The sequence below is a fragment of the Aethalodelphis obliquidens genome, unplaced genomic scaffold (assembly GCF_003676395.1).
Source record: "Aethalodelphis obliquidens isolate GAN/ISIS:26980383/991018 unplaced genomic scaffold, ASM367639v1 scaffold64, whole genome shotgun sequence".
NCBI classification, from domain to species: domain Eukaryota; kingdom Metazoa; phylum Chordata; class Mammalia; order Artiodactyla; family Delphinidae; genus Aethalodelphis; species Aethalodelphis obliquidens.
Window position 1 is genome coordinate 873,013 of NW_020838008.1, and position 22,980 is coordinate 895,992.

The 22,980-nt window shown below is 39.0% G+C and overlaps 1 protein-coding gene and 1 non-coding gene across 18 annotated transcripts in view; both read left to right on the forward strand.

The window, feature by feature from the left end:
* The window catches only part of UBAP2 (ubiquitin associated protein 2), a 118,600-nt gene that overhangs the window by 75,593 nt on the left and 20,027 nt on the right, over positions 1 to 22,980 (forward strand). For 14 of the 17 annotated variants that reach the window (XR_003429173.1, XM_027089035.1, XM_027089044.1 and 11 more), the window contains 7 exons: positions 2,119 to 2,184; positions 6,861 to 6,913; positions 9,930 to 9,997; positions 11,999 to 12,191; positions 15,661 to 15,874; positions 18,859 to 19,136; positions 19,757 to 19,926. Coding sequence is in view for 16 of the 17 variants with exons in the window: in XM_027089035.1 (XP_026944836.1) it covers positions 2,119 to 2,184; positions 6,861 to 6,913; positions 9,930 to 9,997; positions 11,999 to 12,191; positions 15,661 to 15,874; positions 18,859 to 19,136; positions 19,757 to 19,926 (1,042 nt within the window). In the remaining variant the exon portion in view is untranslated. The remainder of the gene's footprint in view (positions 1 to 2,118; positions 2,185 to 6,860; positions 6,914 to 9,929; positions 9,998 to 11,998; positions 12,192 to 15,660; positions 15,875 to 18,858; positions 19,137 to 19,756; positions 19,927 to 22,980) is intronic. The other 3 variants (XM_027089047.1, XM_027089048.1, XM_027089051.1) reach the window with 3 other exon arrangements.
* LOC113610712 (small nucleolar RNA SNORD121A) lies at positions 12,308 to 12,388 on the forward strand. The gene has a single exon (XR_003429184.1). It is a non-coding gene; the product is annotated as a small nucleolar RNA SNORD121A (small nucleolar RNA).

Consider the following 22,980-nt stretch of genomic DNA (forward strand, 5'->3'; position numbering starts at 1 on the left):
ATAGGTCTGAACATAGCCCAAACAGTTTTGAAAACTAACAGTGTTCAAAGATTCACACTCCTTGATTTCAAGAAGTTACCCTAAAGGTACAGTAGTCAAGACTGTGGAATTGGCAAAAGCACAGAGACAGATCAATTATATAATAGCAAATCTAGAAATAAACCCACAGATACAATTGGTTTTGGACAAAGGTTCCAAGGCAATTCAGTGGTATACATTATACTGTATATAAAAAATAACCACAATTGGATAATAGCTCTACATGTGAAACCTGAAAGCACAGCTTCTAAAGAAAATACAGGGCAAATCTTAGCCACCTTGGATTAAGCAAAAATTTCTTATGTAGGGCATAATAAACATGAGTCTAAAAGAAAAACATGGTTCTTCAGAAGAGAATAAAGAGAATGAAGGAGCAAGGCATAGTTTAAGAGGAAATATTTATTTAAAACCTCTATTTGAAAAGGGACTTGTATACAGAATGGGTAAAGAATTATCACAACTCGTTGAGAAGAAAACAAACAACCTAGTAAAATGAGCAATTAAAAATGAACAAAAAATGAAAAGTTGTGGAAATGGATGGTGATACTGGTTATATCACATTGTGAATTACTCAATGCCAGTGAACTGTACACTTAAAAAGGTTAGCATCGGGCTTCCCTGGTGGCGCAGTGGTTGAGAGTCCGCCTGCCGATGCAGGGGACACGGGTTCATGCCCTGGTCTGGGAAGATCCCACATGCCGCAGGGCGGCTAGGCCCATGAGCCATGGCCACTGAGCCTGTGCGTCCAGAGCCTTTGCTCCGCAACAGCAGAGGCCACAACGGTGAGAGGCCCGCGTACCACCAAAAAAAAAAAGGTTAGCATGGTAAATTTTATTTACCACATAAACATTATTTTACCACAATACAAACTTGACATAGAACGGTATGTGCATTCTGTATCTGTGTCAGTTTTTTTGCTATAATATTTTACTGGAATTATGTGAGATGTAATCATAGGGGGAGACTGGGTGAAGGATAACTTCTTGTGAATGTATAATTATTTCAAAATAAAAAGTTAATGAAAAATGAGCAAATGATTTGAACAGATGCTTCACAAAGGAAGATATATGGATGGCAATAAGCACACAAAAATGTGCTAATCATCATTGGTCATTGGGGAAATACAAATTAAAACCACAGTAGGCTACCACCTTTCATCCATTAAAATAGCTTTAAAAAAACCTGACAGTTCCAAGTGTTAGTGAAGGTGACAGAGTAACTCGAACTCCTACGTTCCTGGTGTGAAAGTGTACATATACTATACAGTCTTACAATCCCAACCCTAAGTTTTTACTGAAGAGGAATGAAAACACCCACACAAAGGCCTGCATGTGATGTTTATAGTGGCTTTATTTATAACCGCCACTGATTTTTAAATCAGATGTTTGAAACAGAATGTTGAATTAGTCCATTAACTGCTATTTTTCTTTTTTCATATTCCTCCATCTCTTCTTCCTTCTCCTTTTGTCTTTATCTCTTCCCTCTCATTCCTCTTATTTTCATTTAGAGTAGCAGAATGTGTTCGATGCAAAATACAGTTAAAAGATGTCATCTGATGGAGTGCTGGCTATTTCTCTAGAAGCCTCACAGAATGGTATTGTCTTGTTGATAACCCAGAGTTCTGAGTCTAGCCCACAGCCTCATAGGCTCAGAAACCTGACTTGACAGGATAATAATCAAATCCATTCCCTAGAGTCAGAATCAAACATTACCCAAAATAGAAAGACTGAAGGGTAGTCAAAATGCTAATTTATAAATTTACTAAAAACATACCTTTTAAACAGATTGGAATGTTTTCTTTGACAAGTGGGAAGGGAACTTGGTGAACATGGGAATGAGAACAAGCATAATTGATGTAAATTGAATGTTCAAGATCTGTTTGGCTGTTAAGGTTCATAGTTGGACCATAGCAGTCTGTCATAGCATGGATTGCAGTAAGTTTCTTTTTTCTTGGACACACAGCATATACTTAGTTTGATGCTTTCCCTCCTTCGTTTAATTTGCTGACCAATTTCTCTTCTGATGAATACCTTAATTGTTGTGATATGTTAAAACCTTCCATTTTACATTGATCCACAGAACTGGCATCAAATGCTCAAAATGTAGCTCAGAATCTGCCAAACAAAAATTCTTTGGGACTCAAAGGTATGAATTTTTTTTTTAATTTCTTAGTTAAGAATCTGATAAAATGCTTAAAATATCTTCCATTTTTATCAAGGCTAGCTAATAAAAATTCATCAGATGAATGTTTGTAAACTATATTTCTACAACTGCTTGATAAAGTAATTATCAGCTTTTGATAATAGAAGTGTTTTTCACATTGGCCTTCAAGGTGACACAGATTTTTGCATCACTGCTGTCCTTTTTTCTGTAAGGCTGCCTTATATGTCCTTTTGATAGAGGGCTAACATCAAGTTAAACTGAACATAAAGCATACATCTCAAATTTATTGTTTTAAGCTAGAAATAAATTAATGTCATTGAATTTTTCTCATATGTTTGATGTGAAGGTCTGTAGGTCTACAACGGGGAGCAAGGTCTTCCTGTAAAATTTTAATATTCCAAAATAAGATTTTAGGACCTGACTCTGTATTCTTCTGTATCTAATGTCATGTAGTTTTTCGAGTCCGTGTATCTAGGGTGGGTCACTGCAACAGCTTGACCTTGGCTACTGACACAGGGCTTCCCCTCTGTTGCTTGACATAACACCATACCATGTTGGACTTCTGCTTACAATTTCATACGTTGTCTTCTGCCTGCTTTTAAATGTACTCGGGGCTTTCCTGTTGGCGCAGTGGTTAAGAATCCACCTGTCGGTGCAGGGGACACACGTTCGAGCCCTGGTCCAGGAAGATCCCACACGTCGCAGGGCAACTGAGCCCGTGCGCCACGGCTACTGAGCCCATGCTCCCTAGAGCTGCAACAAGAGAAGCCACCACAATGAGAAGCCTGCACACTGCAACGAAGAGTAGCCCTGGCTTTCTGCAACTAGAGAAAGGCTGTGCGCAGTAATGAAGACCCAATGCAGCCAGAAATAAGTAGAAATAAAATAAGTAAATGTACTCAGCTTCTCATCCTCTTCTACATGTTTAAGTTTGCATTTTAATTATTTTCATAATACTCCTCTCTAAGTGGTAGGCCAGTCTCTTTACATATCATGTATAAGAATGTGTGTTTTAAATTAGTATCACTGAATTGTACACTTAAAAAATGATTACCGTAGTAAATTTTATAAGTATTTTGCCACAACTTACACATTTTTTGGGGAAAAAAAAGGATGTAATGAACTTTAGGTTAATTTTAATATTTTATAATTTTTTGTAATGCCTCATCATTGTTTCTCTCCCCTGGAATATCCCTTCTTTTTTTTGTGTTTTTTTTAAAAAATATTTAGGGCTTCCCTGGTGGCGCAGTGGTTGGGAGTCCGCCTGCCGATGCGGGGGACGCGGGTTAGTGCCCCAGTCCGGGAAGATCCCACATGCCGCAGAGCGGCTGGGCCCTTGAGCCATGGCCGCTGGGCCTGCGCGTCCGGGGCCTGTGCTCCGCGGCGGGAGGGGCCACAACAGTGAGAGGCCCGCGTACTGCAAAAAAAAAAAAAAAAAAATTCATTCATTTATTTATTTGGCTGCACCAGGTCTTAGTTGCGGCATTCGGACTCTTAGCTGAGGCATGAGGGATCTAGTTCTCTGACCAGGAATCGAACCTGGGCCTCCTGCATTGGGAGCACAGAGTCTAACCACTGAACCACCAGGGAAGTCCCGAATATCCCTTCTTAAATATCTGTTCAGATATTTTCCAGCCTTCAAGGTTTTTGCTGTGATTCATCTTCCCCATAAAGTTTCTCTTAGCATTCTAGCTTTCCATAACTTTTTCATCCTGTAAATTTCCAGTGTATTAATCAGATTCATGTAATTTATATATCATTCAGTAATATACTACCCTGATCACTCCCTAAATTTTTACTTGTCTTTTCAGTGAGATATGACTTTGGTACCTAGCATCATGCTTTCTTTACATGTAGGCTTTTAACCCAGGATTAGTTGGTTGATGATTGATGATGAAAGGTTCCTAAGGAAAATTCATCATAAATTGTTTCCTGTTATAATCTTAGTTGCTTTGAAGGTGAAAGTTTTATGAATGACTTGAGGCTTTTTCTATTTTTTGACTAGAGTGTTCCTAAATCTGCTTAGAATGAGGCTCAGCTTTTTATAGAATTTGTAGTCTTTAGAGTACTGTCTCCTATGATGAATTTGACAGCATGAACACAGGGTAAGTTGGATGGAGGTGGCACCAAGACCACTATGTACCGGCCATCTTTGAAATTAGTCCACTTGTAAACTTTTAAAACTACGCATGTACTTAGACAAAAGTCTGGAAGGAAATATAGTAAAAGGTTGGAAATTATGTATAAGTACTTAAGAAAGGCACTAGTTAGTACTTAAGAAAGGAAGATGATATTGAATTATAGGTGGATGGCTTGTGTTGGATTCATTTAGCTTTGTGTACAGTGTGCTAAGAGGCCTGTGCAGGGGTCTGGAGATCCAGGTTCCAGTACTGATTTCTGACTGGGACTAATTGCACCTTGTGTTTCTTCACTTAAAACTATTAGTTTTTCTGCTTTCGTTTATGAAAATATTTTAATTCAAAGAGATGTTTTGGGGGCACATAAATTGATAGTTGTTTTGTGACATTTCTGGAGAAATTATGGAAACCATTTAAAGATATGATAAATTAGCCAAAACAAAGGATCAGATTGTCAGTTCAGATATTGAAACCTGGGACTTCCCTGCTGGAACAGTGGTTAAGAATCCGCCTGCCAATGCAGGGGACACGGGTTCGAGCCCTGGTCCGGGAAGATCCCACATGCCGCGGAGCAACTAAGCCTGTGCGCCACAACTACTGAGCCTGCACTCTAGAGTCTGCGAGCCACAACTACTGAGCCTGCGTGCCACAACTACTGAAGCCCGCGCACCTAGAGCCCGTGCTCCGCAGCAAGAGAAGCCCCCGCAATGAGAAGCCCATGCACTGCAATGAAGAGTAGCCACCGCTCGCCACAACTAGAGAAAGCCCACGCACAGTAATGAAGACCCAATGCAGCCAAAAGTAAATAAATAAATTTATTTTAAAAAATATTGAAACCTTTATCTATCAAGCTTTACTGTTATTTCAAGGATACATGCAATTGAGAGGGACAGAAGAGCAGGGAGTTCTTCCCTGCAGTGCATATGCCCTGTGATCCACAGCATAGGTGATGTCTCTAAGTGGTGTGTGTAGGTTTCTCACACAATAGAGAATGTTTTCAGGTTTGAAACATCTCTGTTTTATAATCACAGAGTAGCATATCTGGGGTGGTATTTTACAAGGAGCCATGCTCCATAAATCCATAGATTCTACTTTTGTTTGCCATGATCAATCTCAAATTAGGGACATCCTATTGAAAGCATTCCATAGAAAAGGACTCTTTTCTTAGGTGACACCATCAGTTTAGTTATTAGGTTATTGACATGATTCCAAGGAAGTTAGATCTGTTCATTTGCCTTTTTCCTTCAGGGGTATGCCCTTCCTTTTCCCACACACAAACCTCATTGTAAGTCAGATGCTCAACTTATTTCTTCCCATTGAAGGAACTGAAAACATTCACAGTCCCACTTCATGATTTTGGTTATAGTTAGTATCTTGGTGTGCTTCCTTTTAAAAGCATTTTATCTGGGTATGTGTTTGCACGTATGCTTTAAAATAATGGGAGGGCTTCCCTGGTGGCGCAGTGGTTGAGAGTCTGCCTGCCGATGCAGGGGACGCGGGTTCATGCCCTGGTCTGGGAAGATCACACATGCCGCGGAGCAGCTGGGCCTGTGAGCCATGGCCGCTGAGCCAGTGCGTCCGGAGCCTGTGCAGTGAGAGGCCCGCCTACCGCAAAAAAATACAAAAAAATAAAATAAAATAATGGGAATATACTTATACAGAATCGCTAAGCACTAGTGTCAGCATATCTGAACTCATGCTTTTCTTTAAAGCATTTAATTGTTTTATATATAAATGATTGTTCTGTAAGAATTGTTTGAGCACATATTCTGTACCTGCTTATCAGGAGTTAATAGCCACAGACTTTATATGAATAGGACTAATGTTTAGCTTTGCTGGAGACCTATTAGGAAACCATACAGTGGAACTAATATAAAAAGCATACTTCTCGGGTCTTTCCTGATGGCACGGTGGTTAAGAATCTGCTCTGAGCCTGTGCTCTAGAGCCCATGAGCCACAACTACTGAGCCCAGGCGCTCTAGGGCCCATATGCTGCAACTACAGAGCCCGCATGCTCCACAACAAGAGAGGCCACTGCAATGAGAAGAGTAGCCCCTGCTCACCGCAACAAAGCCTGCGCACAACAACGAAGACCCAATACAGCCAAGAAAAGAAAAGCATACTTCTCTAAATTTGATAATCCACCTGAAATGAGGGCCCAAAGCAGAGCTGCCTTATACTGAATTGTGTTCTCTTTTAAATAATATATATCATAAGGAACTCCTTGTTAAACATATTTGTTTGTGCTGTGCCATACTTTCTTTCTTAAGGCAGAATTGCTTGGATATCATCCAAAAGCAATCTGAGACATTGCTTTTGAGTTTTTGTGGATAGTACTTAGCCAACTTGCATTTGAAAACATGACTGATTTTCTTGAGATAGATTAAGAGCCTCATATTTCTTGGATTGTAAAGTATATTGCTGATGGTATATGTGATATATCTTGTGCCGTACACAGTAGAGAACCACTTGGAATCAGACATTATTTGACTTTGTGGTGTAAACTGTGATTGTCAACAGGGGCCTGGAAGAATTCTGTGGACGAGTGGACAACGGAAGACTGGACTGAAGATGTAAGTGTTTACACTTACAATCACAGACTTCTGTGATTACCATGTTTTTTTTAGCAGATGCTTCTCAGAAGAAAGTTGGTGTTTTCAGGTTTTTGCGAAACTTGGTTTTAAAGCAACCGTTTAAAGATGACCAGGTGTTGGGGCTTCCCTGGCAGTCCAGTGGTTAAGACTCTGTGCCTCCAGTGCAGGGGGCACAGGTTCAATCCCTGGTCAGGGAACTAAGATCCCACATGCCATGTGGTGCGGCCCAAAAAAAAAAAAAAAAACCAGGTGTTAAGTAGGAGTGACATCATTTTTTTCTCTATCTTTGTTTTATTTGGCCTGATAACTAGCTGATGCTATTATCCTGGCCTGTGAACGATACTTACTCTTTATAACCTTTTTATTAAAGGAGGCAGTCTATGTTTGGGGTTTATAGTTGAAATTAACCTGAATAAATCATTCTGGTTCTAGGCCCAACCAATTCCCTTTTCAACTAGACTGGCTCTTTTTGTATTCATTTATTCCACAGACATTTTTGAATATACTGTACTAGCTTCTGGGTAGTGTTGGTCTCTAGGTTCTGTGTTCAGCATAAGATATCTTAACTATTTTTCTGTTTCACTCCTAAGGCCCAGAACAAAAGTATGTACATGTTAGTTACAGCTGACATTGGAAGGGAGAGAATAAAGGGTTTACAAGTATTGACCTTCAAAGTTGCATAAAGTGATCCAGACTTTGAGATTTTATTTTTCTTTTTGAGATTATTCCCCCTCTCCCCATTTTGTACTCACAAACAGTTTTTAAAAAGAAACAAAAGTGCACTTGTGCTTTCTTTCTTTTTAGCACTATTTTATCTGACTTGTTAGGGAATGAGCTGGGTAGGGCATGAAAAAGAAAGATGCTCATTTGATTGGAATTTGGGAAATTTAGGGTTTTTTATTTTCTTCTGCTACATACTAACCATAAGTCCTTGGGGTATGATGTCAGCAGGCTCTCTGTTACCTGTAATCTGAGGAGACTGAGTTAGATGGGTGGCTATTAGAATCAGTGGAGGGATGGTACCAGTGATGATAGGAAGTGAGAGTGAGCAGCCTGTGGACACCATACCTTATTTCAAACAGAGCTGTCCTACTTTTAAATGTTTTGTGTTACTAGAATTTTTGCTAAGAGTTTGTTGGGAGAAAAAAAGGCTTCCAGAGCTAAAAGCTTTATATCTCCTTGCCTGTTGTCTGGGTCAGTAGGCAGGTTAGAAAGTCAACAGGCTGTCAGAGGGCAGATGACCCGTATTCAGATTCTAGCTGGGTTGACCTGTTGACCTCAGATGAGGCATCTTTCCTTTCTGAGCCTCCTATTTTTCATCCCCAAAATGAATATCATAATAACTGTCATGCCTAACTGATGGGATTTTTCTGTGCTTCAGATGAGGTCTTAGGATGTAAATCTGCTAACAAGCAGTTCAAATGTACACACATATAGGCAGTAATATTCTGCTGTATAGACCATATTGAATCACAATATAATTACTGAAAAGAATTACAGTAGGGAATTTGGGCATCTTCTTTTCTCGGGAAATATCAAAATTACTTCAGAGTTTTCTGACATATACAAAGTAATGGTGATTGAAAGGTGAGTAATTTAAAATGCAAATCCTAAATTCCTTCTAGAGCTTAGGAGAAGAAAACTGCAATTTTCTGTACTCTACCGGGTTAGATAGGATTTCAGTGATAAATGTAGTTCTCATTTTCCTTGAACTTAATATTTTCAAGGCTTTAAATCTACTCTATTGTTACTTTTAATAGAATTACTCCTTAATTGCTTCTGTCTTTGTCTTAATTTAATTTGTAAGATTCTTTAAGGCAAAAATGGATTCCTTAGAATTCTTAAGATACTACCTTGGATTAGGGTGCAGCATAGCATAAGCCTTTCTTGTTGAAACAGTATAATCAATTCAGCACTTTTGTTTTTATGGAGAATGAACATCTACTGTCTGCTCTGCCCCTGCCTTAATATCAGTGTCTTAGGAAGTCTGATTTTATGCTGGGTTTCAGAGTTCTGAGACATTTAGCATTGTTAAGAATTACAGCAGTCTTCGAATAGCATTTTCATTAATTTTTCACATTATGTCATTAGATCAACAAAATCGGCCTTTAAAAGCCCATGCCCCACTTTGAAAACATAAAAAGAGTCTGCCTTTCAATAATGTCAATTGAGGTTTCAAGAAATTTTATCCTGTGTGCCTTAAAACAATATGCATGAATCTCAACGCAATTATGTTGAGTCAAAAAAGTCAGACAAAAAAGACTGTATGTTTAAAAAAATTCCACTTAAAATTCTGGAAAATACAGCCTAATCTGTAGTGACAGAAAACATACCGGTGGTTTCCTGGGGACGAAAGTGAGTGCTCGAGGAATTGATTACACAGGGACAGGAGCAAACTTTTAGGGTAATAGATACGTTCATTGTCTCGATTTGGAGATGGTCTCACGGAGTATACATATGACACAACTCATTCAGTTATTCGGTTTGAATATTCGCAGTTTATTGTATGTGTTATACCTCAATAAAATTATTTTGATAAAAACAGTAAGGAAATCTATGACTAGTAAACCTATTACTAATAAACAAAATACTAAAACCATCTGTGTTTGGGGAAAGAACGTCAATTATTTTGCCTTTCAAACTTTCCTACTCCTTTTTGGAGTTTATAGTAACATTAGTGGTGGTTTTTATTGGTGTTCTCATTTTATATAATGTGAAGTAGAATAGTGAAACTGGGACTTGAACTATGGCACAAGGGTCTGGCTTTACTACTTCACTTTCTTGTTTCACTGATGTGGAATTCTTTTGTGGGATTATCAGTCTAAATTTATCTTCACCATAAGAAAATTATGTGCCATAATCACTTGTATATTTCTTTTCCTTTGACCACCTTTTGGGTGAACTAGAATAAGAGTACCAGTGACTAAAAATTGTCAGGAATTTGATACATTTTGATTAAAATAAGATTAAAATACTTTTAATCCTTTCATAACAGCTTTCTGAAACAAAGGTCTTCACTTCCTCATCTGCTCCAGCAGAGCATCTTGTCACACCTGGGCAAAGGTAAACGCTTTCCCCCACCTTTTGTTTTTTAGTCAAAGCATAATTGAAATTTCTTGTCTCAGGAGAGTTGTTTTCTTCCTCAGATCTCTTTCTGTTTTTTAACCCTTTTCTTGACTCTCTTTCTGTTTTTTTCTCTTTTTTGTGTGAGACTTTTATTTTATCCCTAACTTACTTGGTGAGCTGACAGAGCCTCCATCATTTCCTAATTTGTTGTGATCAGTGATGAATTAAAATAGCGATTATGTTTGTGTTAGAATTTGTGACAGAGATAATGTTAAATCTATTTAATGGTTCTTTTTTTACTTTTGTAAGCATACTGTTTTTGACAAATAAACTTAATAGAACTATCCTTTGGTTTCTTCATATAATACCATTTATTTAGATCTTCTCAGCTCATTTTATATGGGTTCTACTAGTTTTAATCTACTGATTTCATGGATTACAGAAAAGGAAGGAGCTTTTGGGGTAATAGAAACATTGTTAGAATGTGTGCAGAATTGAATTATTGAAAAGCATTTATTTGCATCCTAAAAACCTTTGATTATGGTTTCAAAATGCAGTGATCTAGAAGGATGAGAGCCTTGATATATATGACATCTGAGCATTGAAGACAGTTTTGAGCCCAACATGCTCAATCTCTTGCTAAATGTGATGGTTATAAGACTTCATTATAGGGAAATAAAAACGATCAAAGGTTATGTCTTGCAATATATTTTGTGAATTGCTCAGAATTTCTCCTTAAACGGATATAACTTCTGCATTGTATTTAGTACTCAATGAATTTGATAGGATCATTTTCATTTAAAAAATAAGAAATGGACCTTTTCAATGGTTATTTTTCAGAAGACAGTGCTGGACTGTTTTTCACGCATATGTCTTATCAATCTTTTGGAATCGAACTTGGTTCTGGTTTTTTTAGTAGTGGAACTTTTAAGATGGGTCATATGTAATATAACCACCATGGATTTGTATCCCTAGAATTAGGCTGTCATAAGTTAGAACAGTAACTTGGGGTCCAAAATACTAGATCCCATAACTTCAATCCGGTTATGGGAACATGAGAGTTGGTAGTGGATAAGGAGAGAAACTTCGGCCTAGGAACTTTGCTATATATCACAAGTGAGTTTTGAATTATTTGACCTTCCAGAATCCGCCTCACTGGCATGGTGAGAGTTTCCGTTAGGAGAACTGCCTGGGAACTGGCCTTTAAAAAGATTTAATGGAGCAAATTATCATGTTAGGTCATCCTGTGGAGAAATTAGTGGCTCATTCCCATGTCAAGTAGTATATTACTTGGAAGATCGCTTCTTCCTCATGCTTTCAGGTTTTAAGACCATGATTCTCAAATTTGGATCTCTGTCTTTCTGGGGACATTATAAGAATCCTAGTTAACAGAGTATTTGTTAATACATTGTGCATTTTTTCCTAAATATTTAAGAGAGAAATTATATGAGATTTATATAAATGTAAATATATTATTGGATAGAATGCAGAACTTATAGGAATATTTATGATAAATGTCAGACTGCTTCAGTGGTCTAGTACGGCTTTGGTCCTCATTCCTCAAAAATATGGATTCACTCTCCTTTAGGGAAGTTTAAGAGAGACTGGTTTCAAGTGATAAAGGGAGCCAAATGTTCTAAAGGAAACAAGCCAAACTTGAGAGAACTGTTTAAGTGTACTCAGTTGCTCCAGGTTTTCAAATCAGTTGTCATTGTGCCATTTCTGTGGAAACATCTTAATGCACCTTTTCGTTTCTCTTCTCTGCAAAGCCCTGTTTCACTCTCTGGCTTGGTATGCCTTTTTGGGGAGGAGGAGGAGTGTGTGGCGGATGATTGATTCCCTGCTTTTGGCTCCCTTAAACTCCAGTTTCCAAGGGTTTTCGTCACTGGAATTATTTTTAGCATGAACTTATTACTTAATATTGACTCCCTTCTCAAATTCATTTTTTTGGTGAGATTTGCCTGTGACTCATTCTTCATTTGCTTTTTGTCTGCTTAGTGTTGATCTGGTAGCCTTGCTCCAGAAGCCTGTTCCTCACAACAGTCAAGCCTCAGAAGTCAACTCCTTTGAAACTTCCCAACAGCAGGGCTTTGGCCAAGCCCTTGTCTTCACAAATTCTCAGCACAACAGTCAGATGGCACAAGGGACTGGCAGCTCCACTGCTGTCAATCCCTATCCACCTCAGAGTCTGGTAACTCACTTTTATTTCAGTATGGGATTTTAAGGAATGTACCCATGAGCAAATGTATTCTAGAATGACACATGCCTTATGGTTTTTACATATAAAAGTTTCTACACTAGATCTCAGTCCAGAAAACAATGATGTGATAATTTCCAAGCACATATCTGATGATGCCATGTGGAATTCAACTACTGAGTTTTCTGGATGAAGATAAAAATACTTCTTTATGATTCACTGAATTATGAATTAGTTTAGTTATAATCATTTAGTTAGGCATCCTTCTTACTAATGATTTTTTTTTCTTGGATTTTGTTTCAAAGTCTGTCTCTGTACTTAAGATGTTAAATTTTCATTTGTTTTCCAGTTTACTTAAATGCTAATGTTTGTGAGTATTGGCTTGCTAATATGCAAGAATAGTTTTTTCTAGGTCTGCCTAGGTTCTTATATTTTTTTCATTTTTATTTGTTATTCCAAAAAATTATGTAGTAGAGACCCTTAAAAATTTAAATGTGTTTTCAATGGAACAGTGTCATCTGTTGCTGCATATATGACTCTGGCTCCCATAAGAATTAAACTCCCATCAGAAAGAAGTTCAGGAACCTTTAGTGAAGCATATGAAGATAGGTGATGGGAATAAAAGAGCATAGAACGTGAAAGAATGTAGCTGCAGAATGGTGAACTCAAGTCCCTGTCCAAGTGTGGGTAGTTCTGAGTTGGCAGAGGGGAGGTTGGAAGGACTATAAACACAGATCCACAGCTTTCCCTAGTGACAATTACTTCGGTTCATTCTTTGCTGTGTCTTACCTGAAATCTACAGTTGAAATGGAATTTCTTATGAATACGATATATGATAATCACCGTCTCCCACTTGACTCAAAATCCTTTGCTGTTCCCTAAAAAAATGGAGAATTGAATATGTAAACTTTTCATTGCTGTCTTCTACTCTACATAGTCATGTCATGTCAAGTATAACTGGCTTGGGAACTTGACATTTTTAGTGCCATTGTTGATAGTGTTTGAGAGGGTATCAGTGCTTGAAGTCGGACAGGCCCAAGGCAGGGTGCTGTCTCTGTTTTGAGAGGGCCCAGTAATACCCCTGAGTTTGATTGAACCATCCAATTTCTTTCCTCCATCTGCCACTGGTATACTGATGTGATGTCCTTGCTGACTTGCTGGAATCATAGGCCACTGAGAGCGTAGATAAGACGTGAGTTGAGTTTTTGTTTTTGTTTCTGCTTTTTACAGCATCCCCCAGGTATGTTGCTTTTTGTTGTGGACAACATCTTGAGAAACTGGAGTAAGAATTGTTTGTTTAGCATATTAGAGCAGTGGTTCTCAACCCTACTGTACTTTTTTTTTAAAAAAAATATTTATTTGGCTACATTGGGTCTTAGCTGCGGCACACGGGATCTTCACTGCAGCATGCAGCATCTTTCATTGCAGTGCACGGGCTTTTCTCTAGTTGTGGCGTGTGGGCTCTAGAGCACGCAGGCTTAGTTGCCCCACAGCATGTGGGATCTTAGTTCCGCAACCAGGAATTAAGTGTCCCCTGCATTGGAAGGCGGATTCTTATACCACTGGACTACCAGGGAAGTTCCAACCCTACTATACTTTTATAATCATTGGAAAACTTTAGTTAATAGCAACATTAATAATGATAATAATAATAAAATTATACCAGATTCTACACAAGACCAGTCAGAATCTTTGGGCTTGGGCACTTGTGTGTGCTTATGTATATGTGAGTGCATGTGCACAAGTGTACCAATAGACACATTTGTAAACTGCCCCCATTGATTGAAATGCATAGGTGGAATTAAAGTCCTGTGCTAAGTGTTACCTAAAGCAAGGTGCTAGTCATTGATGCAGTGATGTCATCGTGTTGTGAAACACACAGAAAGTGTGTTAAGATTAAATGCTGAAACAGGATAGAGATTAGGTCAGAAAACAGAGAAAGAATAGAAGCATCATCCAAGAAGCCTTTATTGAGCAAGTAGGCTTGAGCTGGGTTTTGGCGGATTTATAGCAACATAAGAGTAGTGTAGCGGGCAGCATGAGCACAGGATCAGGAGTAGCAATAAGTAATGTTAGCACAACTTTCTAATAGAAGCAGATTCTGTGTTTGATGTGCAATAATTGCCGACAGCCTAGTTTTGGAGAATTTGGATATCTTTAGAACAACTGGGATAGATAGTCCATGCCTTTGGGAATTGATAGCAGAAATAATTCTGCTCTCTAGATCTGACCTCTTGATGAAATGCAAATCATTTCTATTTTTAACCTTTAAGATGGTTATGGAAAGGGTTTTTTAAAATTTTTTTTAATGTTTGCTTGTTTACTTATTTATTTATTGACCACACTACACGGCATGTGGGATCTTAGTTCCCCAACCAGGGATCGAACCTGTGCCCCCCTGTAGTGGAAGCATAGAATCTTAACCACTGGAATGCCAGGGAAGTCCCTGCAAAGTTATTTTTGACAAAGGACTTAACCTTTCCAGAAACTGAATGATCGTGATAAGTAAAAATGCAGTTGATCTTCAACTGTATGTTGTCTAGTCATAGGCTTTCATTCGCATTGGGAGCGTATTTGGTGTAGTTAGTCATCTAAACACCTTGAAATAAACACAGTAGTGTCTAGGGAATCTGCTCAATACACAAATACCACCTGTGTAATTCATATCTGATTTTAGAATACAAACTTTTTAAGTAAGTACCGTGACCTGCGTCTGATCTTGCCGGGTGACCCGATGGCTGATCTCTCTGTGACTAAACCTATTAAAAACATTAAAAAGTTAAAGACTGTATTTTGTTTTTCAGGCTTGTCTCTGTCATTTTATTCATGGTATTTCTCTTTACTTTAAAAAGAGTAGTATTGTGTTTGTGAACTTGTGACATCACTTTTTAAATAAAAATCAATTTATTAAAGTCTAGGGCAAATATTCCCCTTCCCTCTAACCTCTTTTTTAAAATTATTTATTTATTTATTTATGGCTGCGTTGGGTCTTCGTTGCTGCGCACGGGCTTTCTCTAGTTGCCGCGAGCGGGGGCTACTCTTCGTTGCGATGCACGGGCTTTTCTTGTTGTGGAGCATGGGCTCTAGGTACGCGGGCTTCAGTAGTTGTGGCACGTGGGCTCAGTAGTTGTGGCTCACAGGCTTAGTTGCTCCACGGCGTGTGGGATCTTCCCGGACCAGGGATCGAACGCATGTCCCCTGCATTGGCAGGTGGATTCTTAACCACTGCACCACCAGGGAAGCCCCCCTCTAACCTCTTGTATCAGAATCAGGAAGGACTGTTGGATTTATGTAGTCAGATCTTGTAATGTTTTCATGTAGTATTTACTCAGATGATTCTTACTAATTCAGAATGTTTTAGGTTATAATTTTTTAAATCCTTGTGAAAATACATGGTGTGTTTTAGAGCCTGTTGTAGAAATTCTGTATCGCTGAGGACTTTTGCTTTTCTTTCCCTTTAAAGTCATCCGTCCTTGGTTCAGGATTTGGAGAGCTCGCACCTTCCAAAATGGCAAACATCACCAGCTCCCAGATTTTGGACCAGTTGGAAGCTCCAAGTTTGGGCCAGTTTACCACCACCCCAAGTTCACAGCAGAATAATACAGGTCCTCCCACAACCGCTTCTTCTTGGGACCTCAAGCCCTCAGCATCCCAGTCCTCAGTCCTTAGTCATTTTGGTAAGTGTATTTTGGTAAGTGTGGTGGTTTGCCCCTAGTGAGGACATGCCGAACATTAGCAGAGCAGGTTGACTTTTGCACACTAATGTGGATTTGACCAGACATATTTCTTTTTTAGTAGAACTTCTGCAGAGTTGCTGAGTTAAATCAGTCAGCTTGGCATTGTATAAATACCTGCATTTATTTGTTAATATTAGTAGTAGTAGTAAGTACATACCTTGAAGAGATGTGCAAAAACATGGAAATATTCATGCAAATATAAGGAAACAACACTTTGAATAAATGCGTAGACAGATTTTTTGAGCTTTATTAGAATAAGAAGGTGGAATGTGGACACCACTTTAAATCACATCCTCTGGTTGCTTTCTGATTCTAACACATGCATGTATCCACCATGATTTGGTCCAGCCTTAATGTCTGTGGTTTATAATTTAAAGGCATCATGTGTAAGTTGGATGTTTTCTGAGCTGTACTCCCATAGATTTTTTGACATTAAACCACCATTTCTCACCAACACACACATGCCACAATAGCAGGGGGTTACTTTAACCATAGGGTCAGCTGTCTGGTTTATGTTTAGGGTGTATTGAGAGACATGGAAGCACATTTCTCTGCTGAATGAAATGGTTTACTGTTACGGAAGTACCTGAGACTACTCTAGGTTTGAAGTCGTGTCTACCAAGGAATTCACTAAAGATTCAGTGCCCAAGGTTTTTACTGGGGGACTTGGTTACATGGGCACCCTCCACCTAGTACAAACCAAAATTGTAGAATCCCAGAAGGAAAGCAAGTATTCAACATAAACCACATTGTACAAATAATCGAGGAGCAGAGAATCCCTTTTATCAGTTAGAGTGTAGGCATCCTTTGTCTAGAACATACCAAATTTCCCTGTTCCCAGACAGAAGCTGAGAGCCCATCTGCAAGCTGGCATTTCTGATGGCAGCTATAGGCCTCCTATGTATGTTAACTTTTTTCTGCACACTTTACAGATGAGTGGTGTGAGTTTTTAGGTTTGAGCGTGCTATTCCCATATTCTTTAAAAGCCTGTCTTCTTTGTACATGCCTCTAATATCAAGCCAAAAGTAGATTCATCTATGATGGAAATATACTAAGTCATGGGATGGCAAACCTTCAACTGGATTTGCCACCGTTTGTATAAGTACACTTTTATAGGAACACAGCCACAGCCATTCATTTCTGTTTTTCCTATAACTACTTTCAATCTACAAAGGCAGAGTTGAGAATTTGCTAACAGAAGGCCTTCAGAGCCTAAAATATTTACTGTCTTGTCCTTTGCAGAAAAGGATTGCCAACCTCTATCCTATATGACAGAGGTAGCTTTTCAACTCAATGATGGAAAGACGGTTTATTTCTGTTTGGTAACTGGCTGGAAAATGAAGTTGGATCCCTAACTCCCACTCTTCAGCAAAGTGCCAAATGAGTGAAATACCCAAACATAAATAATGAATCTAGAACAATAATAGAGAAAAACATGGGAAGATTTTGATATACTCTGTGTGAGGTAGACCTTTCTAGATATGATAGGAAACACCATAACCAAATAAAAAGGGAGACAACCTATGAAAAAAAAATTTGTATCATAGGCAGAGGGCTAACTTCCTTAATATAAAAACTAACTAAAAATCAAGGAGACCAACAACGAAGTAAAAAAATGGTCAAGAGAGGGTATGGACAGAGTTCATAGGCAAAGAAAACTTACGTGTATGCAATGATTTTTAGCCAAACATATCATTTTTTAAAAAAAATTTATTTATTTTTGGCTGCGTTGGGCCTTCATTGCTGCGCGTGGACTTTCTCTAGTTGTGGCAAGCGGGGGCTGCTCTTTGTTGTGGTGCGCTGCCTTCTCATTGCGGTGGCTTCTCTTGTTGCGGAGCACAGGCTCTAGGCGCACGGGCTCAGTAGTTGTGGTGCACGGGCTTAGTTGCTCCGCGGCATGTGGGTTCTTCCCGGACCAGGGCTCGAACCCATGTCCCCTGCATTGGCAGGCGGATTCTTAACCAATGAGCCACCAGGGAAGCCCTGAAACTTATATCATTTTAATTTGTGTCTTTTCTGCCATTTTTCCACCAATCAAACTAAGAAGGATAAAAGTGTGGTATTACAGTATGTTAAAAAGTTTGTGTTCTGTCTATGGATAGGAATTTTGAAGTGTTTGTCAAAATTTAAAATATAGTCACTCTTTGAACCAGCAACTGTATTTTAGCAATTGATCCTACAGATATACTTGCACTTGACCAAAATGTCTTACGTAGAAATATATTCATTGCAGCATTGTTTTTCATAGCAAGAGATTGGAAAACCTAAAAGTTTATTAATACAGTACTGGTTTTAAAAATCAATACCTATGTATGATGGATTACTTTGTAATCATAAAAATGAAGTAGCTCTTTATATGTTAATGTGGAACAGTCTCTGAAAACTAAATGGTTTGCGAGGAAGCAAGATATATGTGTGTGTGTGTGTGTCTCTATGTATATATACTGAAACAGTATATCTGAAGATATTCAAGAAACTGGGTACTGTGTCTGCTTCTGTGGATCAAATTTGGGGATGGGGTGGAAGGGTGATTTGTATTCACATCACATTCATGTGTATTTTTGTACCTTTTAGATTTTGTAATATCACATATGTTACTTACTGAAAAAAATCAATAAAATAGTTTTCAGAAGTTAATATAAAACACCTATTCCCCACCCCATATGCTTTAGCATAAACTGAATCTCCTCTCTGCATAAGACATTAGCTACAAACCCATTCAGGTGTTCTTTTCAATCTATCATATACCAGTTGTTAAACATTATAGACACACGCACACACCACGTTTGGGATTCAGCTAGAAGACGGTTGGGAGAAACTAGTGATGACAGCAACCCTTCAGCATCAGTGCTGGTGGAAGAGGGAGCTGTGAGCTCATGTGCCTAAATGATTGATTGTTGCCCCCCACCCCCCCACCTTCTTAGACTTCAAATCTCAGCCTGAGCCATCCCCTGTTCTTAGCCAACTGAGCCAACGACAGCAGCAGCAGACTCAGGCAGTCACTGTTCCTCCTCCTGGGTTGGAGTCCTTTCCTTCCCAGGTGAAACTCCGAGAGTCAGCACCCAGAGACAGCAGTACCTCCACTGTGAACAAACTTCTGCAGCTTCCCAGCATGACTGTCGAAAACATCGCCGTGTCTGCTCACCAGCCACAGCCTAAACACATCAAACTCCCTAAACGGCGAATACCTCCAGCTTCTAAGGTGGGTCTTCCATCGTGAAGTCACATTCCCAAAGATGGACGTATTTTAACACTTAGTTCCTGTGGTATTTTCAAGTACATAGTTTACTGCTTTATGAGGACTCAGTCATTTCTGAGCATCTGGGCTAATATAGAGGGAATGGGTTTGTGCTAAGAGACAGGGACTGTGCATTCAAATTACAGGTCTGGCTCAGGAAATCTGATGGTCTTGTGTATTTAACTCAGGACCTGCTGTTCTTACGTATTTAGCTGTGTTCTGTAGACAGAGGATGAGTGGTCCGTTGACCAGGTAATGCTTTCATTGGAGGCCCCTCTTCTTCAGTCATCCTTCACCACAATCCTCCCCCCTCTCTTTGCTCAAAGAAGCAGTTGGTGGCACTGACCATTGTCCTGTTAACTTTTTTTTTTTTTGTCCTGTTAACTTTTTAATTTTTCTTTGCTCTGTTCCTTTCTCTCTCTTTAAAAAAAATCATCTTCCTTTTTCCTTCCTTTCAGCCTTTCACTCCTTGTTCCTCAGGCCTGCCCACAATGCCCTGGGAACCCAGTGCTTGTTAGCTTTGTAGGCCTTGGGACTTGGAATCTCTGACCTCTGTTGCTGACATCATGGTTTTGCTTTTTCAGATCCCAGCTTCTGCAGTGGAAATGCCTGGTTCAGCAGATGTCACAGGATTAAATGTCCAGTTTGGCGCCTTGGAATTTGGATCAGAACCGTCTCTCTCTGAATTTGGATCAGCTGCAAGCAGTGAAAATAGTAGCCAGATACCCATTAGCTTGTATTCGAAATCTTTAAGGTATACAACTTCCTACTTCTCTCTCCGGTTTTGACTGAGTTAAGTCCTTTGCAAAGTAAAACAAAATAGAGCCTAAGAAATCACCTGGTGGAGAAAAGACACCCTGTAGTGATGGGTTTGTGCTGTCATCACCAGTATCTAATTACAGAACATTTCTTCCATCACCCTAAAAAGAAATCCTGTGCCTGTTAGCAGTCACTCCCAATTTCCCCCCTCCCCCATCCCCTGGAAAGCAGTAATCTGTCTCTGAATTTGCCTGTTTTGGACACTGCACATAACTAGAAAAAAATGCAGTAAGTGGCCTTTTGTATCTGACTTCTTTCACTTAGCATCGTGTTTTCAAGGGTCATCCATGTTATAGTGTGCATGCATTTTGTTTCCAAATAATATTTCATTTTGCAGATACATCACATTTTGTTTATTCATTCATTAGTTTATGGACATTTGGTTGCATCCACTTTTTGGCTATTATAAATCATGCTGTGTGAAAATTCAGTTAAAAATTTTGTGTGCTTTAATTTCTTTTGTATATATACCTAGGAATTGCTGGATCATATGGTAACTCTCATATTTAACCGCTTGAGGAACTGTCAGACGTTTCCCACAGAGGCTGCAGCATTTAGATTCCTACCAGTAGTTTATGAGGGATGCAGTTTCTATACATCTTCGTCAACACTTATTTTCTTTCAGTGGAATATTTTATAAATAGAGAATCCCAGATTTTAGATTCTATTTTATTAAATTTTTTACTTTCTAGAGCCAAAATCTGATAATTGCTTGAGTTCCCTTTTCTAAGGAAGGACTCACAATATCTGGATTCCGTAAAGATTCTTAAGGATCCTTAAAGATGTCACCCTGCCTGTCAGTTAAATTAGGTGGGTCTAATTTGGGAGGGGGGGAGGGGTGGTTCTTTTGAATCTTCAGTTGCATCATTTAAATAATGCAGTAGTAACTGTGATTAAAAATCTTCCAACAAAAGCCCAGGACCAGATGGCTTCACAGGTGAATTCTATCAAACATTTAGAGAAGAGCTAACACCTATCCTTCTCGAACTCTTCCAAAATATAGCAGGGGGAGGAACACTCCCAAACTCATTCTGCGAGGCCACCATCACCCTGATACCAAAACCAGACAAAGATGTCACAAAGAAAGAAAACTATAGGCCAATATCAGTGATGAACATTGACGCAAAAATCCTCAACAAAATACTAGCAAACAGAATCCAACAGCATATTAAAAGCATCATACACCATGATCTAGTGGGGTTTATTCCAGGAATGCAGGGATTCTTCAATATACACAAATCAGTCAACGTGGTACACCATATTAACAAACTGAAGGAGAAAAACCATATGATCATCTCAATAGATGCAGAGAAAGCTTTCAACAAAATTCAACATCCATTTATGATAAAAACTGTCCAGAAAATGGGCATAGAGGGAACCTACCTCAATATAATAAAGGCCATATATTACAAATCCACAGCCAACATCGTTCTCAGTGGTGAAAAACTGAAACCATATCCTCCCTGATCAGGAACAAGACAAGGTTGCCCACTCTCACTGCTGTTATTCAACATAGTTTTGGAAGTTTTAGTCACAGCAGTCAGAGAAGAAGAAAAAGAAATAAAAGGATTCCAAATCAGAAAAGAAGAAGTAAAACTGCCACTGTTTGCAGATGACATGATACTACACGTGAGAATCCTAAAGATACCACCAGAAAACTACTAGAGCTAATCAATGAATTTGGTAAAGTAGCAGGATACAAAATTAATGCACAGAAATCTCTTGCGTTCCTATACACTAACGACAAAAAATCTGAAAGACAAATTAAGGAAACAACCCCATTTACCTTTGCAACAAAAAGAATAAAATACCTAGGAATAAACTTCCTGAGGAGACAAAAGACCTGTATGCAGAAAACTATAAGACAATGATGAAAGAAATTAAAGACGATACAGACAGATGGAGAGATATGCCATGTTGTTGGATTAGAAGAATCAACATTGTGAAAATGACTCTACTACCCAAAGCAATCTACAGATTCAGTGCAATCCCTATCAAGCTACCAATGGTGTTTTTCATAGAAATAGAAACAAAAAATTTTACAATGTTTATGGAAATGCAAAAGACCCCGAATAGCCAAAGCAATCTTTTTTTTTTTTTTTTAAATAAATTTATTTGTTTTTGGCTGCATTGGGTCTTTGTTCCTGCATGCGGGCTTTCTCTAGTTGCAATGAATGGGGGCCACTCTTCATTGCAGTGCACAGGCTTCTCGTTGTGGCGGCCTCTCCTGTCACAGAGCACAGGCTCCAGGTGTACGGGCTTCAGTAGTTGTGACATGTGGGCTCAGTAGTTGTGGCTCGTGGGCTCTAGAGTGCAGGCTCAGTAGTTCTGGTGCACGGGCTTAGTTGCTCTGCAGCATGTGGGATCTTCCCAGACCAGGGCTCTAACCTGTGTCCCCTGCATTGACAGGCGGATTCCCAACCACTGTGCCACAGGGAAGCCTCCCAAAGCAATCTTGAGAAGGAAAAACAGAGCTGGAGGAATCAGGCTCCCTGACTTTAGACTATACTACAAATGTACAATAATCAAGACAGTATGGTACTGGCACAAAAACAGAAATGGATCAGTGGAACAGGGTAGAAAGCCCAGAGATAAACCCACGCACATATGGTCACCTAGTTTATGACAAAGGAAGCAAGAATATACAATGGAGAAAAGACAGCCTCTTCAGTAAGTGGTGCTGGGAAAACTGGACAGCTACATGTAAAAGGAATGAAATTAGAACACTTCCTAACACCATATACAAAAATAAACTCAAAATGGATTAGAGACCTAAATGTAGGACCAGACACTATAAAACTCAGAGGAAAACATAGGCAGAACACTCTGACATAAATCACAGCAAGATCCTATTTGACCCACCTCCTAGAGAAATGGAAATAAAAACAAAAATAAACACATGGGACCTAATGAAACTTGAAAGCTTTTGCACAACAAGGGAAACCATAAACAAGACGAAAAGACAGCCCTCAGAATGGGAGAAAATATT